Source organism: Argentina silus (genome assembly GCF_951799395.1).
Source record: "Argentina silus genome assembly, chromosome: X".
Classification (NCBI taxonomy): domain Eukaryota; kingdom Metazoa; phylum Chordata; class Actinopteri; order Argentiniformes; family Argentinidae; genus Argentina; species Argentina silus.
Genome location: NC_139653.1, coordinates 36,206,004 through 36,229,731, shown reverse-complemented (window position 1 = coordinate 36,229,731; position 23,728 = coordinate 36,206,004). Strand labels below are relative to the sequence as shown.

General features: G+C 40.6%; 1 protein-coding gene across 2 annotated transcripts in view; it reads left to right on the top strand.

Annotated features, from left to right (window-relative positions):
- slc36a4 (solute carrier family 36 member 4) overlaps window positions 1-23,728 on the top strand; it is a 125,726-nt gene that overhangs the window by 38,464 nt on the left and 63,534 nt on the right. For both annotated transcript variants that reach the window (XM_083695327.1, XM_083695326.1), the window contains exon 11: window positions 1,880-2,049. In XM_083695327.1, coding sequence (XP_083551453.1) covers window positions 1,880-2,049 — 170 coding nt within the window. The remainder of the gene's footprint in view (window positions 1-1,879; window positions 2,050-23,728) is intronic.

Genomic DNA, 23,728 nt, shown 5'->3' with positions numbered 1-23,728 from the left:
GCTAGAGAGAGCCCTGTTGAGACACAGCTGGGGAAATAGAGCCTGCTGTATGTCCCTCTCACTATGGATGGATACACTCACTGTTAGAGTCTGCTAGTGCTAGAGAATGAATAGATGAGACTAGGTACATTCTTTATTTATAATGTCCCTATTGTTCATGGTGGACAGTACCTTGTCTGTATTATTGCATTGACTTAATATACAGTAGGATGGAGGGTGTAGGGAATGAACCTGGTTTCCAGCGAGACATTTTATATAACAGGTGCAAGCACTACCACTTGACCACACTCAGGCACATCATTTGTTTTATGGTTTAATGCAGACATTATTATTGTGCTGCTATAAAACATAATAGTGTTCAGTGTGTGATTAGAGCAACTGAGCCATTTAGAGCAAATATGACACCCAAACACCATGGCAACTCTCCAGTCTCATCACACATGTCACACTTGTTTGTTGATGTCTCCTGACATGAGTTTGGGAGGTATATTAAAATGTTTGGATTGGATGACTTTCTGGCATTTTATGGCTGTAATAACCTAAGAGATTTGGCGGAGAGCTTTGATCGTCATCAGATCTCAGCACCTGCACCCTATATACCTCTGACCAACCACATTGCAGGCAAATGCTCCTCTGATTGAAGCCTAAACACACCTCTGACTGTAGCCCAAACTCACCTCTGACTGTAGCCCAAACACACCTGACTGTAGCCCAAACTCACCTCTACATATAGACCTCAGACACCCATTCTCCTCCAACAGCCGCTGTTTATCCTGCTCTCACTCTTGTATCCTCTGAATTAGGGATGCTAATGATTTAACTGTAAATAATTTAACAGCTGACTAGAACTTTAACCGGTTATGCTTGATTTGATTCATTTTGTGGAGTTACATTGACTGACTTGTATTTTCGTGGTTACAAAAAATGTAGGTTTGATAAAAGATTTGACCTTCTGTCAGTGCTTTTCGTGCAATTTTAATTTCTACATGGTTTTCTACAACTTTGACTTGCTGCTTGCTTGCACATCATCCTCTCTGCCCTCCTTTCTATGTCATAATACATGCATGTAAATCCACCTGTCTGCCTTTTTATGAGAGAAATTTGCAGACAAAACCTCTCTAAATATATACACTTCTGTCCTAGCTAGCAAGTTGTTAGCTTTGCTGTTGTGGTTGTGCGGTATGGGGAAGTTTTAAGAGCTCACAACCTGCCATGATACAATATTGAAATGTTTGCAGATATGTTTCTCGCCCCTTGAGAGGAACAAATGATTAGCCCAAACATGCAGAAAAGTATGAGCGAATCATGTAGACAATCTTTGAATGCAGCAAAATATTATGAAAGATGTACTGGATGTGGCAAGAGTTCACTGAACTCTGCAGCACTGAGGTAAACGGTCAGTATTATCATTATCATCAGTTCCTTAGTTTATGTTTGTCTTTGTTTCATGTTATTCATTTATTGTTTCCTTTTTTATTTTGTTTTTCTCACCTTGTCTCTCATTTTAGACACTTCACTTCCTGCCCCTGTGTGTTTCCCACCTGTGTTACGCCCTGATTGGTGTCACCTGTCCCTCATCATCCTTCCCTCTCCTATTTAATCTGTGTTCCCTTGTCTCTTTGCCAGTTCGTCTTTGTGCCAAACGTACCAGAGATCCATCCTTGTGTTATTTGTCTTCCCGGTTTTTGATCTCCGAAAAGTTTGAAAGTAAAGACTATTCTTTTGATTTAAGATTTTTGTCTCTGAGTCGTGCATTTGAGTCCTTTGCCTGAGTACTCCTGCCATTACAAGTAGGTTATTAACCAGTAAATATGGGACGATTATTCGAAAGCCGAAATATGCATCCCTACTCTGAATCTCTCTTTCTCTCTCTCTGTAGGAGCAACCAAATGGTGAAGATCTTGTACTCATTTGGAGTTTTTGTCAGCTTTGCCATCCAGTTCTTTGTCCCGGCGGAGGTCATTCTGCCGCCCATCCGGGCTTGTCTACGGGAAAGCTGGGGGGCGCCCTGCGAGATGCTGCTTCGAGGGGTGCTTGTCTGCGTGACCTGTGAGTACCTTCAGAACTCTTATTCATTCATTTAATGGACAGGGACTACAAACAACAATCAACATTGTCAGGTTCAATCTAAATGTCATAGTTTTAAAACTAATATTCATTCACAGTCCATTCCCAGGGCTGACTAAAATTATGAAAATGTCATGGAGTCAGCTATGAATTGACATGGTGTAAGTCAGGGGTGCCCAATACGTCGATTACGATCGACCGGTCGATCGCGAGAGTAGTGCAGGTTGATCACGTGACATTAAAAAAAACGACGGATTACGACGGACATTTGTGCTTCAGCACGGTACGAGGCAATTGAGCCAGTGTGAGTGCGCCACTTGATTGACGTACAATGCGGCCAGTCTGAGATCGCTTCTCTTCTACGGGTCACGTGTCACCATGCATTCGGTTAAACGCGCTACCTACTGCAAAACTCCAGCGAGCTAAGTGACCTAGTTAGCCTTCCAATTTATATATACTCAAGAAGGGATATAAAAATGAGTGGGGGAGCTGGACCACGGAAGAAGCCAAAAACTTACCACTTCCATGCGGAATGGGAAGAGGACTTTTTTTTCACCATGTCATATTCGAAATGCGTTTGTCTGATCTGTCAATCTGTCATTGCTATTCCAAAGAAGGGAAATGTGGAGAGGCATTTTCGAAATGTTCACAAAAAGCACGACACTAACTTTCCTCTGAAAAGCAAGCTGAGAGCGTGAGCGAACTAAAATCACAATTAATCGGACAGCAGTCGTTTTTCACAAAGCCGAATTCAAAAGCAAAGGCAGCCCACCGAAGCATCGTTTCGGGTGAGTCACTCCATCATTAAGCATAAGAAGTCCTTCCAAGATGGAGAGGTGTTCAAAGAGGCCTTTTTTGAGGCAGCGGACTCGTTGTTTCGGGATTTTAAAAACAAACCAGAAATATTCTCTTCAATAAAAGCTCTTCAGCTGTCAAGAAGTACAGTTACACAGCGCTGTGAAGTAATGGCCGATGATTTGACACAGCAGCTTTGGAAGGACATCACGGACTGCGAGTGTTTCTCACTGTAACTAGACGAGTCCACAGACATAGGTGATACAGCCCAGTTGTGCAGATATGACTGCAAAAGAGGAGCTGTTAACAATACTGCCCATGAAAGAACACACGCGGGGAGAGGACATTTTTCAGTCTTTCAAAAACTTTATCGATAAAACCCAGCTCCCGGTGTGTAAATTAATGTCAATTACCACGGACGGTGCGCCCGCAATGGTGGGCCGCTCGAATGGATTTATTGCCAAGTGCAGGCAAGACGATGCCTTCCCCGACTTCCTTAATTACCACTGCATAATACACCAACAAGCATTGTGTGCTAAAATGCTAAACATGAAAGAGATAATGGATGTGGCAACGAAAATCGCCTGTTCTATTCGAGCGAGACCTCTACAAAGACGACTGTTCCATGCACATCTGGAGGAGACAGACTGCAACTACTCTGACCTATTGCTACACACTGACGTGAGATGGCTTAGTAGGGGAAAATTCCTGCAGAGATTTCGAGAACTCTGTCCGGAGATAAATGACTTTCTCCTGGACAGTAAACATGCAGAATACACGCAATTTAATGACAGTAAGTGGCTGCTAGACTTGGCATTTTTAACTGATCTGACCAAGATGCTGAATGAGCTTAATTTAGAGCTGCAAGGAAAAGAAAAAAACGTGGTCAATATGATCAGCTCAGTTAATGGTTTCAAACGACAAACATCAGTCCTCAAAGCTGCAGCGCCATGATTTGGGGAAGTTCCAAAACCTCGCATCAGAGCTGGAGACGCAAGGGAAGGTGTGTGCCCAACTTGACAGTGCGCGCTACAGATTGAAAATTGTCTGTCAGACTTTGACAAACGGTTTCAAGACTTTGCTTTACTCGAGCCAATCACTACATTTATGTGCTATCCATTTAGGGAAGATGTTGTTGTTGATTTACTCGCATCAAAAATTGCAGCACTGTTTCACCTGAACTCGTCTGCAGTCGAGGATGAGATTTTGACACTACAGGCTGACATTGAGCTTAAGTCCAGGGCTCATGGACAATTTTGGAACTTACTCACAGAAGAAAAGTATCCAAATATGAGGAAATGTGCTACCTCCTTGCCTGCATTATTTGGACCTACTTATTTATGCGAATCAGCCTTTTCCCATGTGAAGATTATTAAGTCCAAATACCGTTCCACCATGACTGATGATCATTTGGAAGCCTGCTTGAGACTAGCTACCAGCAGCTACTGTCCGGACTATGCAACCCTGGCTGACTCCATTCAGTGCAAGTCATCTGTATCTGCTATACAACTGAGCTGTCAGTAACCTCTGAGTGCCCTCTCAATGACTGATAAAGCGGGAGTCTCAGTTGAATTTAGTTGTGAGTAATCTCATTGGCAGGGAATCTCTTTGCCCCCGATACCTTCTCTGTAAGAAGGCATACTGTAAATTAATGCAAATTACCAAACTTTTACATCATTTATTGATGCAGGCCCACAGATTGTTGAATGAATGAACAAACACAAGATTGACTGCTGAATGGTGTCATTGTGCTTTCAATCATCTCTCTGCATCTAACTCTTTTAAAGGCACTTACGGAGACCGGGTTCTCTACAGGGAACAGACTGTCCCCAGGAGATGGGGACAGTCACTCCTCTGCTTTCATCTCAATAAACAATGATGCCAATACCTTTTTTAAATTCTTCCTCCTTCCCCTGAAATTATGGAAATGTTTAATTGGATGAAGTTAACTCAGAGCTGGCTAATGGAAGTAGAGTTAATGAATAGCATGACTGAATAAAAGGGAAAAGCACAATAGCGCTTAGCATAGCTCTCTGGGCACCGCGGAGCATTAGAAGAGATCCTCGGGGTGTCTGTGAGAAAACACTCTGCATACCAACACTGCCTGACTGGGCCCTGCTGGCACTACCACTACAATCCCCCCTCCCCCCACACCTCTAACCCACCCACCCGTGTTGGAGTTGTGCTGTGAGGCGAGGCAGGTATTGAAAGACAAAGGTTCAGTGAATAGGAGTGTTTGTGTTTGTTTTATCTTTCCCAGCCAACTCCTTCACCCCAAATTCTCCTTTTCACCGCCTTCAATGCCCTTTCAATTTAATTATGTGCCTGATGAAAGCAAAGGTCTAAGATCAGGTTGCCCTACTGCTTTTCTAACGTTTACCTGAGGGAGTTGAAATGTAAAAGTTAGGGACAAATGAAACCTACTGCCAAACTTTCATCCCGTACTCAAACTCCCCTCCCAACAGTGTATCTGTATGTGTTGACATTATAGGTTCCATCCCTTAAAACGTTATGGATTTGATGGATTTGTGTTGATGGCGAGAAAACCGTGAGGTCTCATATGATTACATTTTTTTGTCTTAAAACCCATCTTTGGATAAATTGAATCAGTCACTGAACCGTGGCACCACCCAGAAGCGATATATATATATATATATATATGAAAATAAATATTTGTGTACTGCTGTTGTTCGTGCGTGGCCTTATTTATGAGATTCATGAAGTTGGGCATGATGACGGAGCACTCCTCCATCCTTCTATTCATTCATCCGTCCAACTCCCAGCCATCTATCTATTCATTCATTTATGTATCTTTCTATCTATCTGACTATCAGGTTCTCAGCTGGGAAAATGAAATCTTTGCCCAGTGACAGAACACATCTGTCTGTTTAATGCGAAAACATATCTAACAATGAATGTTTCAGATAAGAGTTCACACTCCTTCATGACAGTACACACTTTTGACAAGTTTGTGTTTTACATAGGACCCTATAGTCAGCTACAAGTAGCCTATAGCTTTAGTCTTTTTTTTTTTTTTTTTTTTGAGTATATGGGATAAAGGTGTTCGCCTTCTCTGTGTCACAGTTTTGGAGACCTTGCGGTTTTCTGCTTATTTATCACCACACTGAGACCCAGTGTTTTATGCCCCAGCTTACCCAGCTCTGGACACACATGGGACTCATAAAACATGGCATGAGATGGTGTTTGTGCAAGGTTTCTCTCTCTCTCTCATTACTTTGTGTGTGTGTGTGTGTGTGTGTGAGAGAGAGAGAGAGAGAGAGAGAGATTGTGAGAGACACTATACAATACGATATAATAGTGAAACACCAGAGACCGTGTAAAGGTTAAATACAAATACATGATGTCAGTCTTGTGAAATAGGGATTCACAGAAATGTAGATGCCTTCTGTTTCTAATACGTTTCTTGGAATGAACCCATCCCTGCTCCTGTGAAACTCCGATATTGCTGTCTGATTTCCCTACATGCACCTTGGCAGCTCTCAGATGTGCTGGCTAACAAGATGTATTTTTTTTAATTAGGAAGAGGGTAATGAGTAGGTAAGGTCTTGTGTGAACTGACTGCCTATTGGGGAACTGGGGATGAGTTTTGATAGGATGAGTTTATCTTATTCTCCTTTTTGGGATGGAGTCTCATGGGACTGACAACTCTCTACTGTAGGCAGTCCTCACCTTGGTGTGTGTGTGTGTGTGTGTGTGTGCGTGTGTGTGTGTGTGTGTGTGTGTGTGTGTGTGTGTGTGTGTGTGTGTGTATTCTTACACTGGTTATATGTGTGTGCCTGTTTCCCTATACTTTCTCTGTTTTGAGTGTATTTATGTGTGTGTGCTTGTATTTATGTGTGTCCCCTGCAAAATCAAACATAGACATTACATTAGACTGACAGACATATGAATGGACAGACTGACATCAATAAATGATGTAAAAGTTTGGTAATTTGCATTAATTTACAGTATGCCTTCATATGTCTGTCAGTCTAATGTAATGTCTATGTTTGATTTTGCAGGGAAAAACAGATTAGTGGTATTAAATCAAAGCTATTCAAATACAAAGGTAGGTTGTTGAGAGCATTTTGAGCCCGGTATGAAATTCATGTTGGATTACATCAGCTTCAGTGTGGCTAATTAAGAAAATAAGTAACGCATTGAAGAGCGGGAATGATTACCCTTGCAATCTCAGGCCCACGTTTTAATATGCAGTTTTGAATATTCCCATTACAGCACCACAGAACAGTTTTGGATGATAGAGTTCACTTTAGATATTCAATTTAGATATACTTCTCTCAAAAAACATTACCTTGCACCCGGTGTGTGCTACAGTACACCCCCACACCTTTAACCCACCCACCCGTGTTGGGGTTGTGCTGTGAGGCGAGGCAGGTATCGAAAGACAAAGGTTCAGTGAATAGGAGTGTTGGTGTTTGTTTTGTCTTTCTTGTGGAACCCAGCCAACTTCTTCACCCCAAATCCTCCTTTTCACTGCCTTCAGTGCCCTTTCAATTTAATTATGTGCCTGATGAAAGCAAAGGTCTAAGATCAGGTTGTCCTACTGCTGTCCTAACCTTTACCTGAGGGAGTTGAAATGTAAAGGTTAGAGACAACTGAAACCTACTGAAACTCTGCATTTTAACTATATCCCTTAACCACAACTTTTAGCCAAACTTTCATCCCGTACTCCAACTCCCCTCCCAACAGTGTCTTTGCATTACAACATGATATACCATATGTACAGCATAAGCTTGGATTGTATATGTTGACATTATAGGTTCCATCCCTTAAAAAGTTATGGATTTGTGTTGACAGAGATAAAACCGTGAGGTCTTATATGATTAAAATTGTTTGTCTTAAAACCCATCTTTGGATAAATTGAATCAGTCACTGAACCGTGGCACCACCCAGAAGCGATATCTATATGAAAAATAATATTTGTTTACCGCCGTTGCTCGTGCGTGGCCTTATTTATGAGATTCATGAAGTTGGGCATGATGACAGAGTGCTCCTTCATCCGTCTATTCATTCATCCGTTCATCCCCCCATCCATCTATCTATTAATTAATTTATGTATCTTTCTATCAGCCTATATGGTGTTCATTTTAGATATTCAATTTAGATATACTTCTCTCAAGAAACATTAGGTTGAAGCTAATTTCAAAGAGGTCAACTTTAAGACAGGCCGAGAGCCATCCCTCTCCAAGACTGATACACAGGCTGCCCCTCTAACGCACACGCACATATAGTGCCCTCGGAAAGTATTCAGACCCCTTCACTTTTTCCACATTTTGTTGTGTTATAGACTCAATTTAAAATGGATTATATTGAAAGAATTTGCCATCAATCCACACACAATAACCTAGAATGACAAAGCGAAAACACATTTTTTGAAATTTCAGTAAATGTATTAAAATTGAAATACAGAAATACCTTATGTACATAAGTATTCAGACCCTTTGCTATGACACTCTTAAAATTTGCTAAAATGCAAAAATATCATCAACAAATCACTCAATAAGTTGAATTGAGTCCATCTTAATGCAAGGATAATAGTTCGTGTAATTTTGGAACTCATTGTCATGTTCATGAAACCAGTTTGAGATGACTTTTGCTTTGACATGGTGCATTATCATGCTGGAAGTAGCCATTAGAAGATGGGTAAATTGTGGCCATAAAGGGATGCACATGGTCAGCAACAATACTCAAATAGGCTATGGCATTCAAGTGATGATTGATTGGTATTAACGGGCCAAAAGTGTGCCAAGAAAACATTCCCCACACCATTACACCACCTCCACCATGAGAAGGTGTACAGGTGTTCCTAATAAAGTGCTCAGTGAGTGTATATTGCCAGAGTCGTCTGATGCTTCTAAACACAGTGGGAGAAAATGCTTCACTCTCAGTGAAATTGTTCCTCAGATTTGCCTACTTGACCTTGCGTATGAGGTCTGTTAGTTTTGTCGCGCTTTCATTTTCTCTGTCTGAAGGGCTGCAGCTGAAGCGGCAATGTGGGTGGGACATTTCTCCGTTGTTGTGTGACTGATAGTTGAACTGTGAATCAATGGCATGTTAACAAGAGCAGGCTGCCACAGTTAGCGTGATTCAGTCCAACTTGTTTGGCATTTTAAACTAAGATTTTGACAATCTGGAGAAAGTTTGAGAGGACTGCTTTTAAAATACGGTAGGGAAATGTGAACAGATTACCTTATGGGTCTAAAAATGTCTGAACTTGTTTGAACTTGTCTGGCAAGTTAACCAACTGGCTAATCAGTTTGGGTTACTAAACATGAATGTTCCATGGTGTAGTTGAGCGAAGGCTTTTTGCTTCAAAAGCTGCACTTTTTCCACTGTCTGAAAAGTTACTCTTGGAATGATCAATACAGTTATCGAAGCACAGTTAAAGCTGTATTTTCTGTCGAAAAGGGTATCGTTGTCTTTAGATTGCTGCAGTTGAAGTTCTCAGGACCCATGGCAATTCCCTTGGATCGCCCATGAACCGTTGGACTTGGAAGTGTTCAAATATCTTATGGAATCACCTCAATGTTATTTTTTTAATTATTGATCACGCTTGAGAATCTGCCATAATCTAGATTCCAGAGGGTTAACACACCCCCATGCACACAGCACCCAGAGTAGGAACCTCAACAGAACAATACAAAGTCATAATGCGCCTGCAACAGACATCATTAATCAGATACAGATATTACTAATCCTGTCACGTCTTGTCTTTATGGAAAACGCCCACCTCTGCCACCTCCCTCAAGCTCATCTGCTTGTTGTTGTCTTGTTCTCTACCTGCCTCCGGTCTCACCAATACGTACGGTAGCCTGGTTACTGATGCTGTAGAAGTTTCTCTCTCCCTCCTTCCCTTCCTCTCTCTCTCTCTCGCTCTTTCTTTCTCTCTCTGTTCCACTCAGTGTCTAAAGTTTACCGTGGAAGTTTCTGTCTAGCATTCTACAGAGGAATTTACCGTAATAGTTTTGCTCATTGCCGTTGAATATTGAATAATAACACTGAATATTTGAAAATGTCAATACGCTACGTTTTCTAAAAGCGTAAACCATGTGCATATCCTACCAATAGAACCTAAAAGGCCATTGCTTGACCTCGACAACATATTTTAGAAAGTGCTTTGTTTGGACCAAAACAGTGCTCTCTACTGAATGTTCTTTATCATGCAATCTCATTCCTTGATCGCTATCTTGGCCATTTAACACTATTTTAAAGCTACATACTGGACCTTTAAAAGTAAAGTTATGTCATGATGAATAAGGCTTGTTCATGAAGCCAGTAAAGCAGAAGTTGACCCCTGGGAAACATTCAACACAACATCTTGATCCCTTTAACCTTTTAAGTCTCAGCATTGAAGTGTGTGTGTGTGTGTGTGTGTGTGTGTGTGTGTGTGTGTGTGTGTGTGTGTGTATGTGAGAGAGAAACATAGAGAGCAGGTGAGTGGGAGAGCGAGGCACATCTAGAGATTCCTTTAGCTTTGTGCTTATAACTGCAAAAGAGGAGCGCAGTGCTGTGAGGCTCTGGGACACTCTTCCCCTCTGTCCCCCCTCTCTCCACCCCACCTCTCCTCCCCAGGGCGCGAGTGGCAGCTGGTGCCAGATGGGCTGAGCAGGTGTGGTGGAAGAGGACACTTCAGATTAGGGACCATTTCAATATGTAATGAGCTTTGCCACCCCCTCTCCTGGGGAAATACAACATAAATCAACATTACTCTCCGCCGTACGGATTAATGTACCTGTGTGTGTGTGTGTGTGTGTGTGTGTGTGTGTGTGTGTATACTCACAATAGACTGACAATTAGTACGGAAGGCCAAACATGAGAAAGGATTTTGAGTGAAATTCTTCAGGGAGTGAAATATATTTACACTCAGTTAAGACACAACCGCCCAATATAATGTTGTTATTGATTCAGAGTAACTGAAGTTAAGCATTAAACATACAGCTGTCTGGCCTGTCTGGCAGTGTACATCCTGAGGGGTACGTCACCAAGCTGGATCAATGAGTTAGCCAGCTTCCGTTAATATTCAGAAATACTTTTTGTTTATTGAGTTTATAAGAGTTATAAGGGTAACAGAGAATAAAAATGTTTATCAAAGTTTGCTGGCTAACTACAGTACATGTGATGCACCCCTCATGTGCATCTACAGTTGAGAAAGTAAATAATGCACAACCAAAGAAGAGTCCTACGTCTTTGGATGAGAGGGAGGGAGGTAAGGCAGGAGAGAGCGATGGATAGATGGATGGTGTGCTGACTGCATTCCTCTTCTTTCCTCCTCTTCAAAGTGTACACTTGCTCACTTGTTGCCCTTCATGAATTTGAGCTGGTGTAAGCATGAACTAGACAGAGTTTCAACCACAAGTGCTGAATTTCATAGGGAAAAACAAAACTATCTCTCCAGACCTGTGCGCTGATCATATGAAACAGAGAACAGGTTTCCAGGAGGTGAGGACCAGGCTGTGTAATCTCAATCTGTGGAATCATCCTCCCTAAAATGTATCCGGACCTTCAAGAATGCGACGATCACTTTCTCCCCTCAGGAGAGGCACAGGATTACTTTGAAGACCACATCAAACCTACTCTGGCAGAGAATGACACTGCAAGCCATTGTGTGATTGACTCCCTCCAGGTAGGCGATGGTTGTAATTCACCTCTATGCCGCTAGGCTGTTAGTTATCTACAGTAGGCAATGCCGGGCACTGGGCAATGCCTAGGGCCTCATATGAACTACCTGCAATGACCATGTGTCTGTTTGTGCCTCACGTTCAATGTGGGGAAATTGCCAAAAATTATTTGAATAATAAATGTAACAGAATAATTGGTTATTTTCTATAGGCCTGTTTTTTTTCCCTTTTGATCTGATTATCTTAATGTAGGACCATCCTACTCCATATGTTGTGAGGGGAAGGCACCTTTTTAGATGTCAATGGAATGACCAATAGGCTTCAGCAACACTGATCAGGCAAATGGGTTTAGAGAAATATGTAATCTGATAATTGTATATGCTTTTAGCGTCTCTGATATCTTTCTGTAACTCGTATCTGGATTTCTTGTATTGTCTGAAACCCCAGAGTTAAATGCAATGCTTTTCCTTGCTTTTAGCAGAGCACAGATGTCACCATTAACCCAAGGCTTTGGTTTGGGGAATGTCCGAACAGTGACAGTGCAAAGTCGTCGCTGCATTTTCTGATGTAACTAGTGTCGGTGTACTCACTGATGTTATTGTCTGCGGCGACCCAGAACAAGTCCCAGTCAGTGGAGTCAAAACAATCCTGAAGCATAGCACTCTTTGGCTAGCTACTCTACAAGTCATGACCACCAGTGCTGTAGGTAGCTACTTTTCTTTCAGCCGTGGCTCCAGGATTCGAATGCTGGCCGGCCAGACAAATTCCTAGGCGGGCCAGTTGAGATAATGTTGGTTTAAACATGACTTTAGCCTATTCTAGACCAACATTATATCTCAGACATGTTAGAGATCATGTCAGAGATCTCTCATCAGAAACGACAAAATGTAATCAATGCAAATGTTTATTATTCTGTGTAGGCAACCTGTTAAAAATAACAATTGCTTAAAATTAATTGCAAGTGTAAATGGCAGCCTAGGTCTATGGCAAAAGCATTGGTGCAAAAATGTATAGTAATTTCAGCTGATGGTCTGGGGGTCTTCTGTAAGCACATTTCAAGCAATTCTACATTGTTTCAGCAACATTTTTAAACGTTCATTTCTTGCGCTCTCTCCAAGTGAAAAATTGTGACTGCCAATGGCCCTTGGTCCTAGCATAGATTTGTTTTTCTTATGATGACTGATGTATAGATAATTCACTTAGACAAATTGTTACTTGTTGTAAGTCGCTTTGGATAAAGGCATCTGCTAAATGTCTAAAATGTAAATGTAAAATGTAAAATATGTTGTTTACCAACAGGAATCCAATACTGAAAGCATAAAACAAAAATAGTGAATAGTAATTTAAATTAACCCTTTAGACCTTAATAGAATTCTAGAATATACCTGCAGTTTACTGGGGTTTGCCTTACATGATTCTATTTCTCTAATGTCTGAAATAATGGTGAATAACTCAAAATGTAAGGATAAATTGGTTAAAAGTTCATTTACTTTTGAAGATGAGAGGCTAAACTTATTTTCATATTATAATCCCCTTCACAATTTGTCTTTAATCCTAACCACACTATCAGATGGTATGGCTATCAAAGCAATAGAAGTCATTACTACTACATTTACATTATGGCATTTAGCAGACGCCTGTATCCAAATACATTTGTTTAAGTAAGTGAATCATCTATCCATCAGTCATCATAAGATAAAGTAATCAATGCTCAGACCAGGGGCCATAGGCAGTCACAATGCTAGAAGAAGGATTTTTTAAATTTATTTTTTATTAACAGGAGAGAAACTTGTACAGGGGGGTAGTGGGGGTGAATAGGTCTTTAGGAGAGAACTACTAAAAGAAAATAAGAAATAAACCTGGCAGTCTAGTCATTATTGATACCAGTCGATTTGCCAGTTGATATAAAACTAATTTGATGAAAAGTATCATCTACAGATGTAAACATTAGCTAGCCAACTACAATAAATTACCTGCCTACACTCACAGCCCTGGATTACACCACACACTAGATTATTGGCTCTAATATGAAAAATGACGAGACACAAATCGATCACCAAAGGTACAGTAATCTTGTCCTGTTTTTTTTTTTGCTTTCGTTTGCTAACCTACAGTTTTGTTTTTAGTCACTTTTACATAGTTATTTCTGGAGCCAGATAGCTAGCTCTAAATAGCTAGCGCTGGTAGTTAGTTGCCTTTGAGTCGTGACACATTTGAGCTATTTCGTTATTTCTGAGGCATGCAACAATAATTTAAATTGCAAGGTTGACTATTCCTCTTGCTTATCTGGTACTCACTTTTGTTCTGAACACTTTGAGATAAAAAAACCCAAACAAACAGGAAGATAGGTGCGAAAGCCTTGCCGACCGCCGAAATATACACTTTTTTAAATTTTAACTTTGGTGCAGTATCGTAATTACATGAAAAATGTTTTCCTATGACCACGTATGTTTTTTTCCACTCAAATGTTAAAATAGAGAGTCATATGTTTTTGTTGAAGTGATTATACTTTCCATGGTTTAAGTTAAATTACTTTGTTACTATTGGTTGAGTGAAAGTGACGGCCGTCCGCGGGCGCCTTAGTAAAATATAGAACGGCTGTCAACGGCTATGGGTAGAGGGTTAATCATTTTTAAGATAAAACCAATGAGAGCGAAAGGGGCCCTAAATGGGGTCCAAGGACCCTAAATAGGGTCCACGATTTCACATGACCCAAATCTTCAAAGTCACTTAAAAATATTTTTTATGACACAAGCAGTGCCATGGCAGGTTGTAGATGCCAAAATGTAATGTTGATCAAGACTTTATTTTTTTCACTGAATTGGTTGAATTGTGCAATTTTTTGCTAATCCATAGCATTTGTAATTTTTGAAATGCCAAATTATTACTTGACACCAAATAAAATGGTTTGGAGTTGTTGGGGGTGTTTTTTTTTGTCAAATCCATGAACAATTGCAAGCTTAGAATATATGTGTTTTTTTACACTCTAAAAGTGGGTTTTAGGGTTAAAGTGCAACAGCACATTCTCCTTAATGTTTTACATGAATCGCGGGCCTGTTTCACTAATCACCTTTGTAAAAATTGGTAGCCTAATCGGTGGTAGTCATCATCAAAGAACATAGCAGCATATAGCTCTAGAGAAAGAGCTTCATCATTAGGCTTCAGGGTGAGCAGGGCTGTCTGCACAAACCAATGGTGGTGTACTTATCCACCTGTGCTTCCCTATCAAACAGCACCTACTGTACATGCCTGAAATCCATGCCAGTCGTCCCATGTGATTTTTTGATGTTGCCCTTGCATTGCCCCTGCATTCAGGCTTTGTATGCATTCAGGCTTTGTAGTATGGCAGCATTTCAAGCATATAAAGGATACCCCAAAAAAGTTACATGCTTTTCGAAAGATGCTTGTTTCGACACAGCCGCTACCGCTATGCTGATGAAGTGGTCCATAATCAAATACCTCTGCAGTTATCGTAATGAATACATGGATATTTTAAATGCTCATAATAATTTTTTTAGTATAGTAGAACATTAAATTATTCTTGATCAGCGCTGAATTTAAAATGTATTTGTTTTGTCACTGATCTACACAAAATACTCCATAATGTCAAAGTGAAAATAATTGTTTAGACATTTTTACTAATTAATAAAAAATGAAAAGCTGAAATGTCGTGAGTCAATAAGTATTCACCCCTTTGCTATGACACTCCTAAAATGATCTCAAAAGCAAAAATGTCTACAAGAAGTCACTCAATAAGTTGAATTCATCTGAGTCCATCTGAGTGCAAGGATGTGATTTTGGAATGAATATCTTTTTATAGGATCTCTGAATTGCATAGGAATCAATTACACACTGTGGATTAGCACTGTACATGCAAGCATTTACTTAAAGCCTCTTACTCATCGTCACAGACATCAATGACCAGGCATTATCTATCAATTGGCAGAATGTCTGGAGGAACATAACCTTGGCATCCCGGAATCGGAACCATCAAATTATTCATTTTAAATGTGTACATAGGTTTTGAAAAGGCTGCGAAAAGGAGGCTGGCCATCAGATGGCAACCACCCCACTCTCTCAATATACCAATGGTATCATTCACAAAAATATGTCACATCTTTAGAGTTACACACAGCTAGATGTAGTGGTGCCTCGCAGGAGACAATTGAGCGTGGAAATTTGCACGCCACTTAGTGAGAGCAACCCAATGCTGAGTATTGTTTTTATTTCAAATTCATACATGTGCTTTTTACTGAGGAGTGGCTTCCGTCTGGCCACTCTACCATAAAAGCCTGATTGGTGGAGTGCTGCAGAGATGGTTGTCCTTCTGGAAGGTTCTCCCATCTCCACAGAGGAACTCTAGAGCTCTGTCAGAGTGACCATTGGGTTCTTGGTCACCTCCATGACAAGGGCCCTTCTCCCCCTATTGCTCAGTTCTTCCATTTAAGAATGATGGAGGCGACTGTGTTCTTGGGGAGCTTCAATACTGCAGAAATTTTTTTGTACCCTTCCCCAGATCTGTGCCTCGACACAATCCTGTCTCGGAGGTCTACAGTCAATTCCTTCAACCTCATGGCCTGGTTTTTGCCCTGCAACTGTGGGACTATATATAGACAGGTGTGTGCCATTCCAAATCATGTCCAGTCAATTGAATTTACCACAGGTCGACTCCAATCAAGTCGTAGAGACATCTCAAGGATGATCAATGGAAACAGGATGCACCTGAGCTCAATTTCGAGTGTCATAGCAAAGGGTGAATACTTATGTAAATGTGATTTTCAGTTTTTTATTTTTAATAAATTAGCAAACATTTCTAAAAACCTGTTTTCACTTTGTCATTATGGGGTATTGTGTGTTGATTGATGAGGAAAAAAATGTTAGAATAAGGCTGTAACGTAACAAAATGTGGAAAAAGTGAAGGGATCTGAATACTTTCCGAATGCACTGTGTATATACACTCACCGGCCACTTTATTAGGTACACCTTGCTAGTACCGGATTGGACCCCCTTTTGCCTTCAGAACTGCCTTAATTCTTTGTGGCATAGATTCAACAAGGTGCTGGAAACATTCCTCAGAGATTTTGGTCCATATTGACATGATAGCATCACACAGTTGCTGCAGATTGGTCGGCTGCACATCCATGATGCGAATCTCCTGTTCCACCACATCCCAAAGGTGCTCTATTGGATTGAGATCTGGTGACTGTGGAGGCCATTGGAGTACAGTGAATTCATTGTCATGTTCAAGAAACCAGTTTGAGATGATGTGAGCTTTGTGACATGGCACGTTATCCTGCTGGAAGTAGCCATCAGAAGATGGGTACACTGGTCATGAAGGGATGGACATGGTCAGCAACAATATTCAGGTAGGCTGTGGCGTTTAAAAGATGCTCAGTTGGTACTAAGGGGCCCAAAGTGTGCCAAGAAAATATCTCTCACACCATTACACCACCTAACCTTTGAGTTACTGTTGCCTTTCTATCATCTTGAACCAGTCTGGCCATTCTCCTCTGACCTCTGGCATCAACAAGGCATTTTTGCCCAGAGAACTGCCGCTCACTGCATATTTTCTTTTTTTCAGACCATACTCTGTAAACCCTAGAGATGGTTGTGCGTGAAAATCCCAGTATATCAGCAGTTTCTGAAATACTCAGACCAGCACGTCTGGCACCAACAACCATGCCACGTTCAAAGTCACTTAAATCACCTTTCTTCCCCATTCTGATGCTCGGTTTGAACTTCAGCAGGTCATCTCGACCATGTCTACATGCCTAAATGCACTGAGTTGCAGCCATGTGATTGGCTGATTAGATATTTGCGTTAACAAGCAGTTGAACAGGTGTACCTAATAAAGTGGCCGGTGAGTGTATATATACACTGGGTGTGTGTGTGTGTGTGTGTATATATATATATTATTTATTTTTGATGTTTTTAAAATGTTTCTGTATATATTTGATTTTATGTAGTCTGCTTGAACCAACCTTTAAGTTTATCTCAAAGTGTTTGTTTTATCTCTTTTTAAAGATTCGTTTATTTATTTACTGATTTTACTTTTAGTAAACTTAAAGTAAGAGTTAACCCACGGGGAGGGGTGGGGGAGGGTCTTAATTTTCTGAATTAAATAAATTTTTGTAGAAGAAATTAATTTGAATCAATGTAAATAACATATGTAAATATGCTGTGCGTGCAAAGGGAATGGGATGCCAGCCATAGAGTTAGGGTGGCAATGACCTGTGCCATAATTAGAGGATGGCATGGCTTGGCACCACAGAGCTTTTCACCAAGCACTTCGCCATTCACATCGAACTCTGCATTGTATTGTATTGTATGCTGCTCCCTCTGCTCATGTTGTGACCATGCAAGGTGTCCATGGTGCTTAACTGCCTGGCTGAATGTGCCTGGGTATACATACAGGCGGAGATCTCCATGGTGCTGGATTACTCAGGGAGGGAGTATGTGTAAGAGAGGTATGGAGGTAGGGGACTTGTGTGTAAAGAGTGGGGGAGGTAGGGAGGGAGTGAGTGAGTTTTTAATTTAGTTAAAGTATGGGTTTTGCTGAGATGTTTGCAATGCATGAGATTTTAGTAAACATTTTAGATGGAGTTTTAGTCTGTACGTTCAGTCTTTGTTGGAAACAGAATGTTAATTCAAAAAGTGATGACGGTACTTGGGGGTACAACATGCACGCTAAATGTGATTGCATCACAAAACAAATGTGACGGTCTTATCAGAGCGAACGCTACCCAAGCAAAATAAACAGTAGACTTAAATATACTTATTTGTTGTATTTTAAGTACACTAAAGTATGCATGCCTTTAACGTGTACTTAAGTGTGTTATTTTGGAACCACAAGTTGTACTTAAGTATATTAAAGTCTAAGTACTATTTAACCCTCTAGACCCCAGAGCGGCCGTTGACAGCTGTTCTATATATTACTAGAGCTGGCCGTCACTTTCACTCTTACAATAAAGCAATTTAACCACACTTAAACCAAGGAAGATAAAATCACTTCAACAAAAACATATGACTCTATTTTAACATTTAAGTGGAAAATACATAGGTTGTCATAAGAAAAATTCATGTAATCATCGGACGCCTGGGCTTTCGGTCTATTTTCGCCTCAGAAATAGCAAAATAGCTCAAATGTGTGACTACATGAAGCAACTCGCTACAGGCGCTAGCTAGTGCTAGCTATCTAGTGCTAGCTATTTATTGTTAGTTATTTAGCTTGAGAAATAAGCATGCTAAAGTGACTAAAAACTAAACTATAACTTTATGAATCTTTGAAATACAAGTATACTATTTTATAAGCATACTGAAGTACACATTTAAGGACAAAAGTATAAAGTATACTTTTTGTAAGTGTACTAAAGTGCACATTTATGAATATGGCAATAAAGTAGAGTTTTTGTGAGTATACCAAAGTACACAATTCAATTACATGACAATAAAGTATACTTTTAGTAAGTACATAGAAGTACAAAGTAGGTATAACGTTAGTGTGCTTTAAGTTAGTACAGAAAAACATGAATATATTTTAAGTATAGTATTTATACTTTGCTTAATTTTCAATACACTTAAGTAAACATTTGTCTGCTTTCTACTCTCTAGGTCACAGTAAACCTTGGGTTTTTAGTCATGTCAGCAAGTTTTGTTTTTTGTGATTTATTCACAGAACTTCACAATCATGTTTGAGAACAGGCAAACATTTTATTCTACTGAGTAATTGTGCAATAACTGACAAAACCCATAGGACCTCTATTATGCACTGGTATTATTGGTTACATCCTTAGTGTGAAGCAAGCACTGTTCATTCTTTGTGAATTTTCTCTTCAGTTTATAGAACCCCCCAGTGTCTTATACTAGCATATTTTATGTTTCATATTCTGTCTCTGTTCGCCTGCAATTCGTTGTGCTATTGTGGAGTGTGGGTTCATAAGCCTGGTCTGTTTCTGCATTGAAAACCCAAAACAGCAAATATGTGTGACTTCAGATATTTTGATATGTGCATATGGCAGCACTTTAGATTACAATATGTGAAAAATAATTGTCTCACACCGCAAAATAGTTTTTGATTTATATGCAAATGTATCCCTTCTTGAGGGAAGCCTCAAGTGGAGATGTAGAGGAATTGGTTTTGTAGTTTGAACCACCTCACTTGACACGTGAATACATTTTCCTTATCCTAGATTCTTTCATGTCGTCGGGCACTTTCATTTGTGTTTATTGCCGTTAAATGTTGCAGAGAGAAATAACATCTGGAATTATTAAAGCATGAAATACAAAATGTCAATCACTTTGAATCTCACATATTTGTTATTGTACTGGGAGAAGCGTCAAAAGGATTGTCTTAAGTTTCAGTCTGACAGGGAGAGACAAAAGGTTAGAAATATTCTGCTAGGAGAAATGCCCATGTTTATGTGGAACTAAAGATAGTATTTTTCCCTCTGGACTGCCTGATCATTTAACAATGGAACCCTTTGAAGATTTTTTTATTTTCTCCCAAGTCCCTCAGAAAGTTTTCGACCTCTGTTTCTACGTCACTGGCAGTGTTGTACTGAGTAGTGCCATAGCGCTGGCGAGGCCTCTCCCAACAGGTTGAGCCGCAGTTCCCTTCGTCTCTCGCTTTTGTGGCCGCATCCACTGTTACCCTCAGTTACAGGAATTTCGCATTCGCAGCCAGTCTAGTGTTGAATTTAAATAATGATTTCACCAAAAGCTCCCACTCATACAGTTCGAGACGAGACCACACGTTGTTAAATTTCATTATTTATTTTTGATACGCTTGATCAATCAAATTCTGCTTTATCGATCAAATTCTTTACGACAAGTAATCGATCATCGATTAATCATTAACAACCCTGGTCTGCACATTGGAATCTATACAGCATAGTGCTTATCCACTCATCCACTGCTGTAGTGCTCTTGGGGTCTGTCTTTAACCCTTTGACATGTACGATCAAACGGGTGATGCCAGTCTAGAGTGGTCCCTCAAGCGTATGTCTCAGCGGTGTGATTTAAACACTTGAGAACATCTATTTACGATTGACGCAACAATCAGCATTGTATGTACTGTAGACGTTTACAGAAGTAGCAACAACATGACACAGTCCTCATCCAAATCTGAAAATGTAGGCTAAGGCTACGTTATTCCTAGCTCTGGGGAAAGACTGATCTTACAAGCGGGCTAATTGAGACAACTCTTGGCTGACAGAAACCATAATATACAGTGCATTCGGAAAGTATTCAGACCCCTTCACTTTTTCCACATTTTGTTATGTTATAGCCTTATTCTAAAATGGATTATTTTATTTTTTTCCCCTCATCAATCTACACACAATACCCCATAATGACAAAGCCAAAACAGGTTTTTAGAAATGTTTGCTAATTTATTAAAAATAAAAAACGGAAATATCACATTTACATAAGTATTCAGACCATGTACTCAGTACTTTGTTGAAGCACCTTTGGCAGCGATTAAAGCCTCAAGTCTTTTTGGGTATGACGCTACAAGCTTGGCACACCTGTATTTGGGGAGTTTCTCCCATTCTTCTCTGCAGATCCTCTCAAGCTCTACTAGGTTGGATGGGGAGTGTCAGTGCACAGCTATTTTCAGGTCTCTCCAGAGATGTTTGATCGGGTTCAAGTCCGGGCTCTGGCTGGGCCACTCAAGGACATTCAGAAACTTGTCCCGAAGCCACTCCTGCATTGTCTTGGCTGTGTGCTTAGGGTCGTTGTCCTGTTGGAAGGTGAACCTTTGTCCCAGTATGAGGTCCTGAGCGCTCTGGAGCAGGTTTTCATCATCAAGGATCTCTCTGTACTTTGCTCCGTTCATCTTTCCCTCAATCCTGACTAGTCTCCCAGTCCCTGCCGCTGAAAAACATCCCCACAGCATGATGCTGTTACCACCATGCTTCACCGTAGGGATGGTATTGGCCAGGTGATGAGTGGTGCCTCGTTTCCTCCAGACGTGATGCTTGGCATTCAGGCCAAATCTTGGTTCAATCTTGGTTTCATCAGACCAGAGAATCTTGTTTCTCATGATCTGAGAGTCCTTTCGGTGCCTTTTGGCAAACTCCAAGTGGGCTGTCATGTGCTTTTTACTGAGGAGTGGCTTCCGTCTGGCCACTCTACCATAAAGGCCTGATTGGTGGAGTGCTGCAGAGATGGTTGTCCTTCTGTAAGGTCCTCCCATCTCCACAGAGGAACTCTGGAGTTCTGTCAGAGTGACCATTGGGTTCTTGATCACCTCCCTGACGAGGGCCCTTCTCCCCCTATTGCTCAGTTTGGCTTGGCGGCCAGCTCTAGGAAGAGTCTTGGTGATTCCAAACTTCTTCCATTTAAGAATGATGGAGGCTACTGTGTTCTTGGGGACCTTCAATACTGCAGAAATGTTTTTGTACCCTTCCCCAGATCTGTGCCTCGACACAATCCTGTCTCGGAGGTCTACGGACAATTCCTTCGACCTCATGGCCTGGTTTTTGCTCTGACATGCACTGTCAACTGTGGGACCTTATATAGACAGGTGTGTGCCATTCCAAATAATGTCCAATCAATTGAATTTACCACAGGTGGACTCCAATCAAGTCATAGAAACATGATCAAGGATGATCAATGGAAACAGGATGTACCTGAGCTCAATTTCGAGTGTCATAGCAAAGGGTCTGAATATTTATGTAAATGTGATATTTCAGTTTTTTATATTTAATAAATTAGCAAACATTTTTAAAAACCTGTTTTTGCTTTGTCAAGTTACAATTACAATTTACAAAACACATTACGGGTGAGCTCACTAGTGATGGTAATCTGATGGTAGTTGTTGTGTGTGCTGCTAAGATTTTTTTTTTCTCAGAAACATTTTGCACAAATTATTTCTTTACAAATGTACAGTTGAAGTCAGAAGTTTACATACACCTTAGCCAAATACAATTCCTGACATTTAATCCGAGTAAACATTCCCTGTCTTAGGTCAGTTAGGATCACTACTTTATTTTAAGAAAGTGAAATGTCAGAATAATAGTAGAGAGAATTATTTATTTCAGGTTTTATTTCTTTCATCACATTCCCAGTGGGTCAGAAGTTTACATAAACTTAATTAGTATTTGGTAGCATTGCCTTTAATAACTTGGGTCAAACGTTTTGGTTAGCCTTCCACAAGCTTTCCACAATAAGTTGGTGGAAGTTTGGCTTGTTCTTCCTGACAGAACTTGTGAAACTGAGTCAGGTTTGTAGGCCTCCTTCCTCGCACATGCTTTTTCAGTTCTGCCCACACATTTTCTAGAGGATTGAGGTCAGGGCTTTGTGATGGCCACTCCAATAGCTTGGCTTTGTTGTCCTTAAGCCATTTTGCCACAACTTTGGAAGTATGCTTGGGGTCATTGTCCATTTGGAAGACCCATTTGCAACCAAGCTTTAACTTCCTGGCTGATGTCTTGAGATGTTGCTTCAATATATCCCCATCATTTTCCTTCCTCATGATGCCATCTATTTTGTGAAGCAAAGCACCCCCACAACATGATACTGCCACCCTCATGCTTCACGGTTGGGATGGTGTTCTTCGGCTTGCAAGCCTCCCCCTTTTCCCTCCAAACATAACAATGGTCATTATGGACATTTCTCCAAAAAGTAAGATCTTTGTCCCCATGTGCAGTAGCAAACCGTAGTCTGGCTTTTTTTTGGCTTCTTCCTTGTTGAGCGGCCTTTAAGGTTATGTCGATATAGGACTCATTTTACTGTGGATATCGATACTTTTGTACCTGTTTCCTCCAGCATCTTCACAAGGTCCTTTGCTGTTGTTCTGGGATTGATTTGCACTTTTTGCGCTGAAGTACATTCATCTCTAGGAGACAGGTTGTCTCCTTCCTGACCGGTATGACCGCTGAGTGGTCCCATGGTGTATATACGTGCGTACTATTGTGGTACCTTCAGGCATTTGGACATTGCTCCCAAGGATGAACCAGACTTGTGGAGTTCCAAAATTATTTTTCTGAGGTCTTGGCTGATTTCTTTTGATTTTCCCATGATGTCAAGCAAAGAGGCTTGAGTTTGAAGGTAGGCCTTAAAATACATCCACAGGTACACCTCCAATTGACTCAAATAATATCAATTAGCCTATCAGAAGCTTCTAAAGCCATGACATCATTTTCTGGAATTTTCTAAGCTGTTTTAAGGCACAGTCAACTTATTCTATGTAAACCTCTGACCCACTGGATTTGTGATATAGTGAA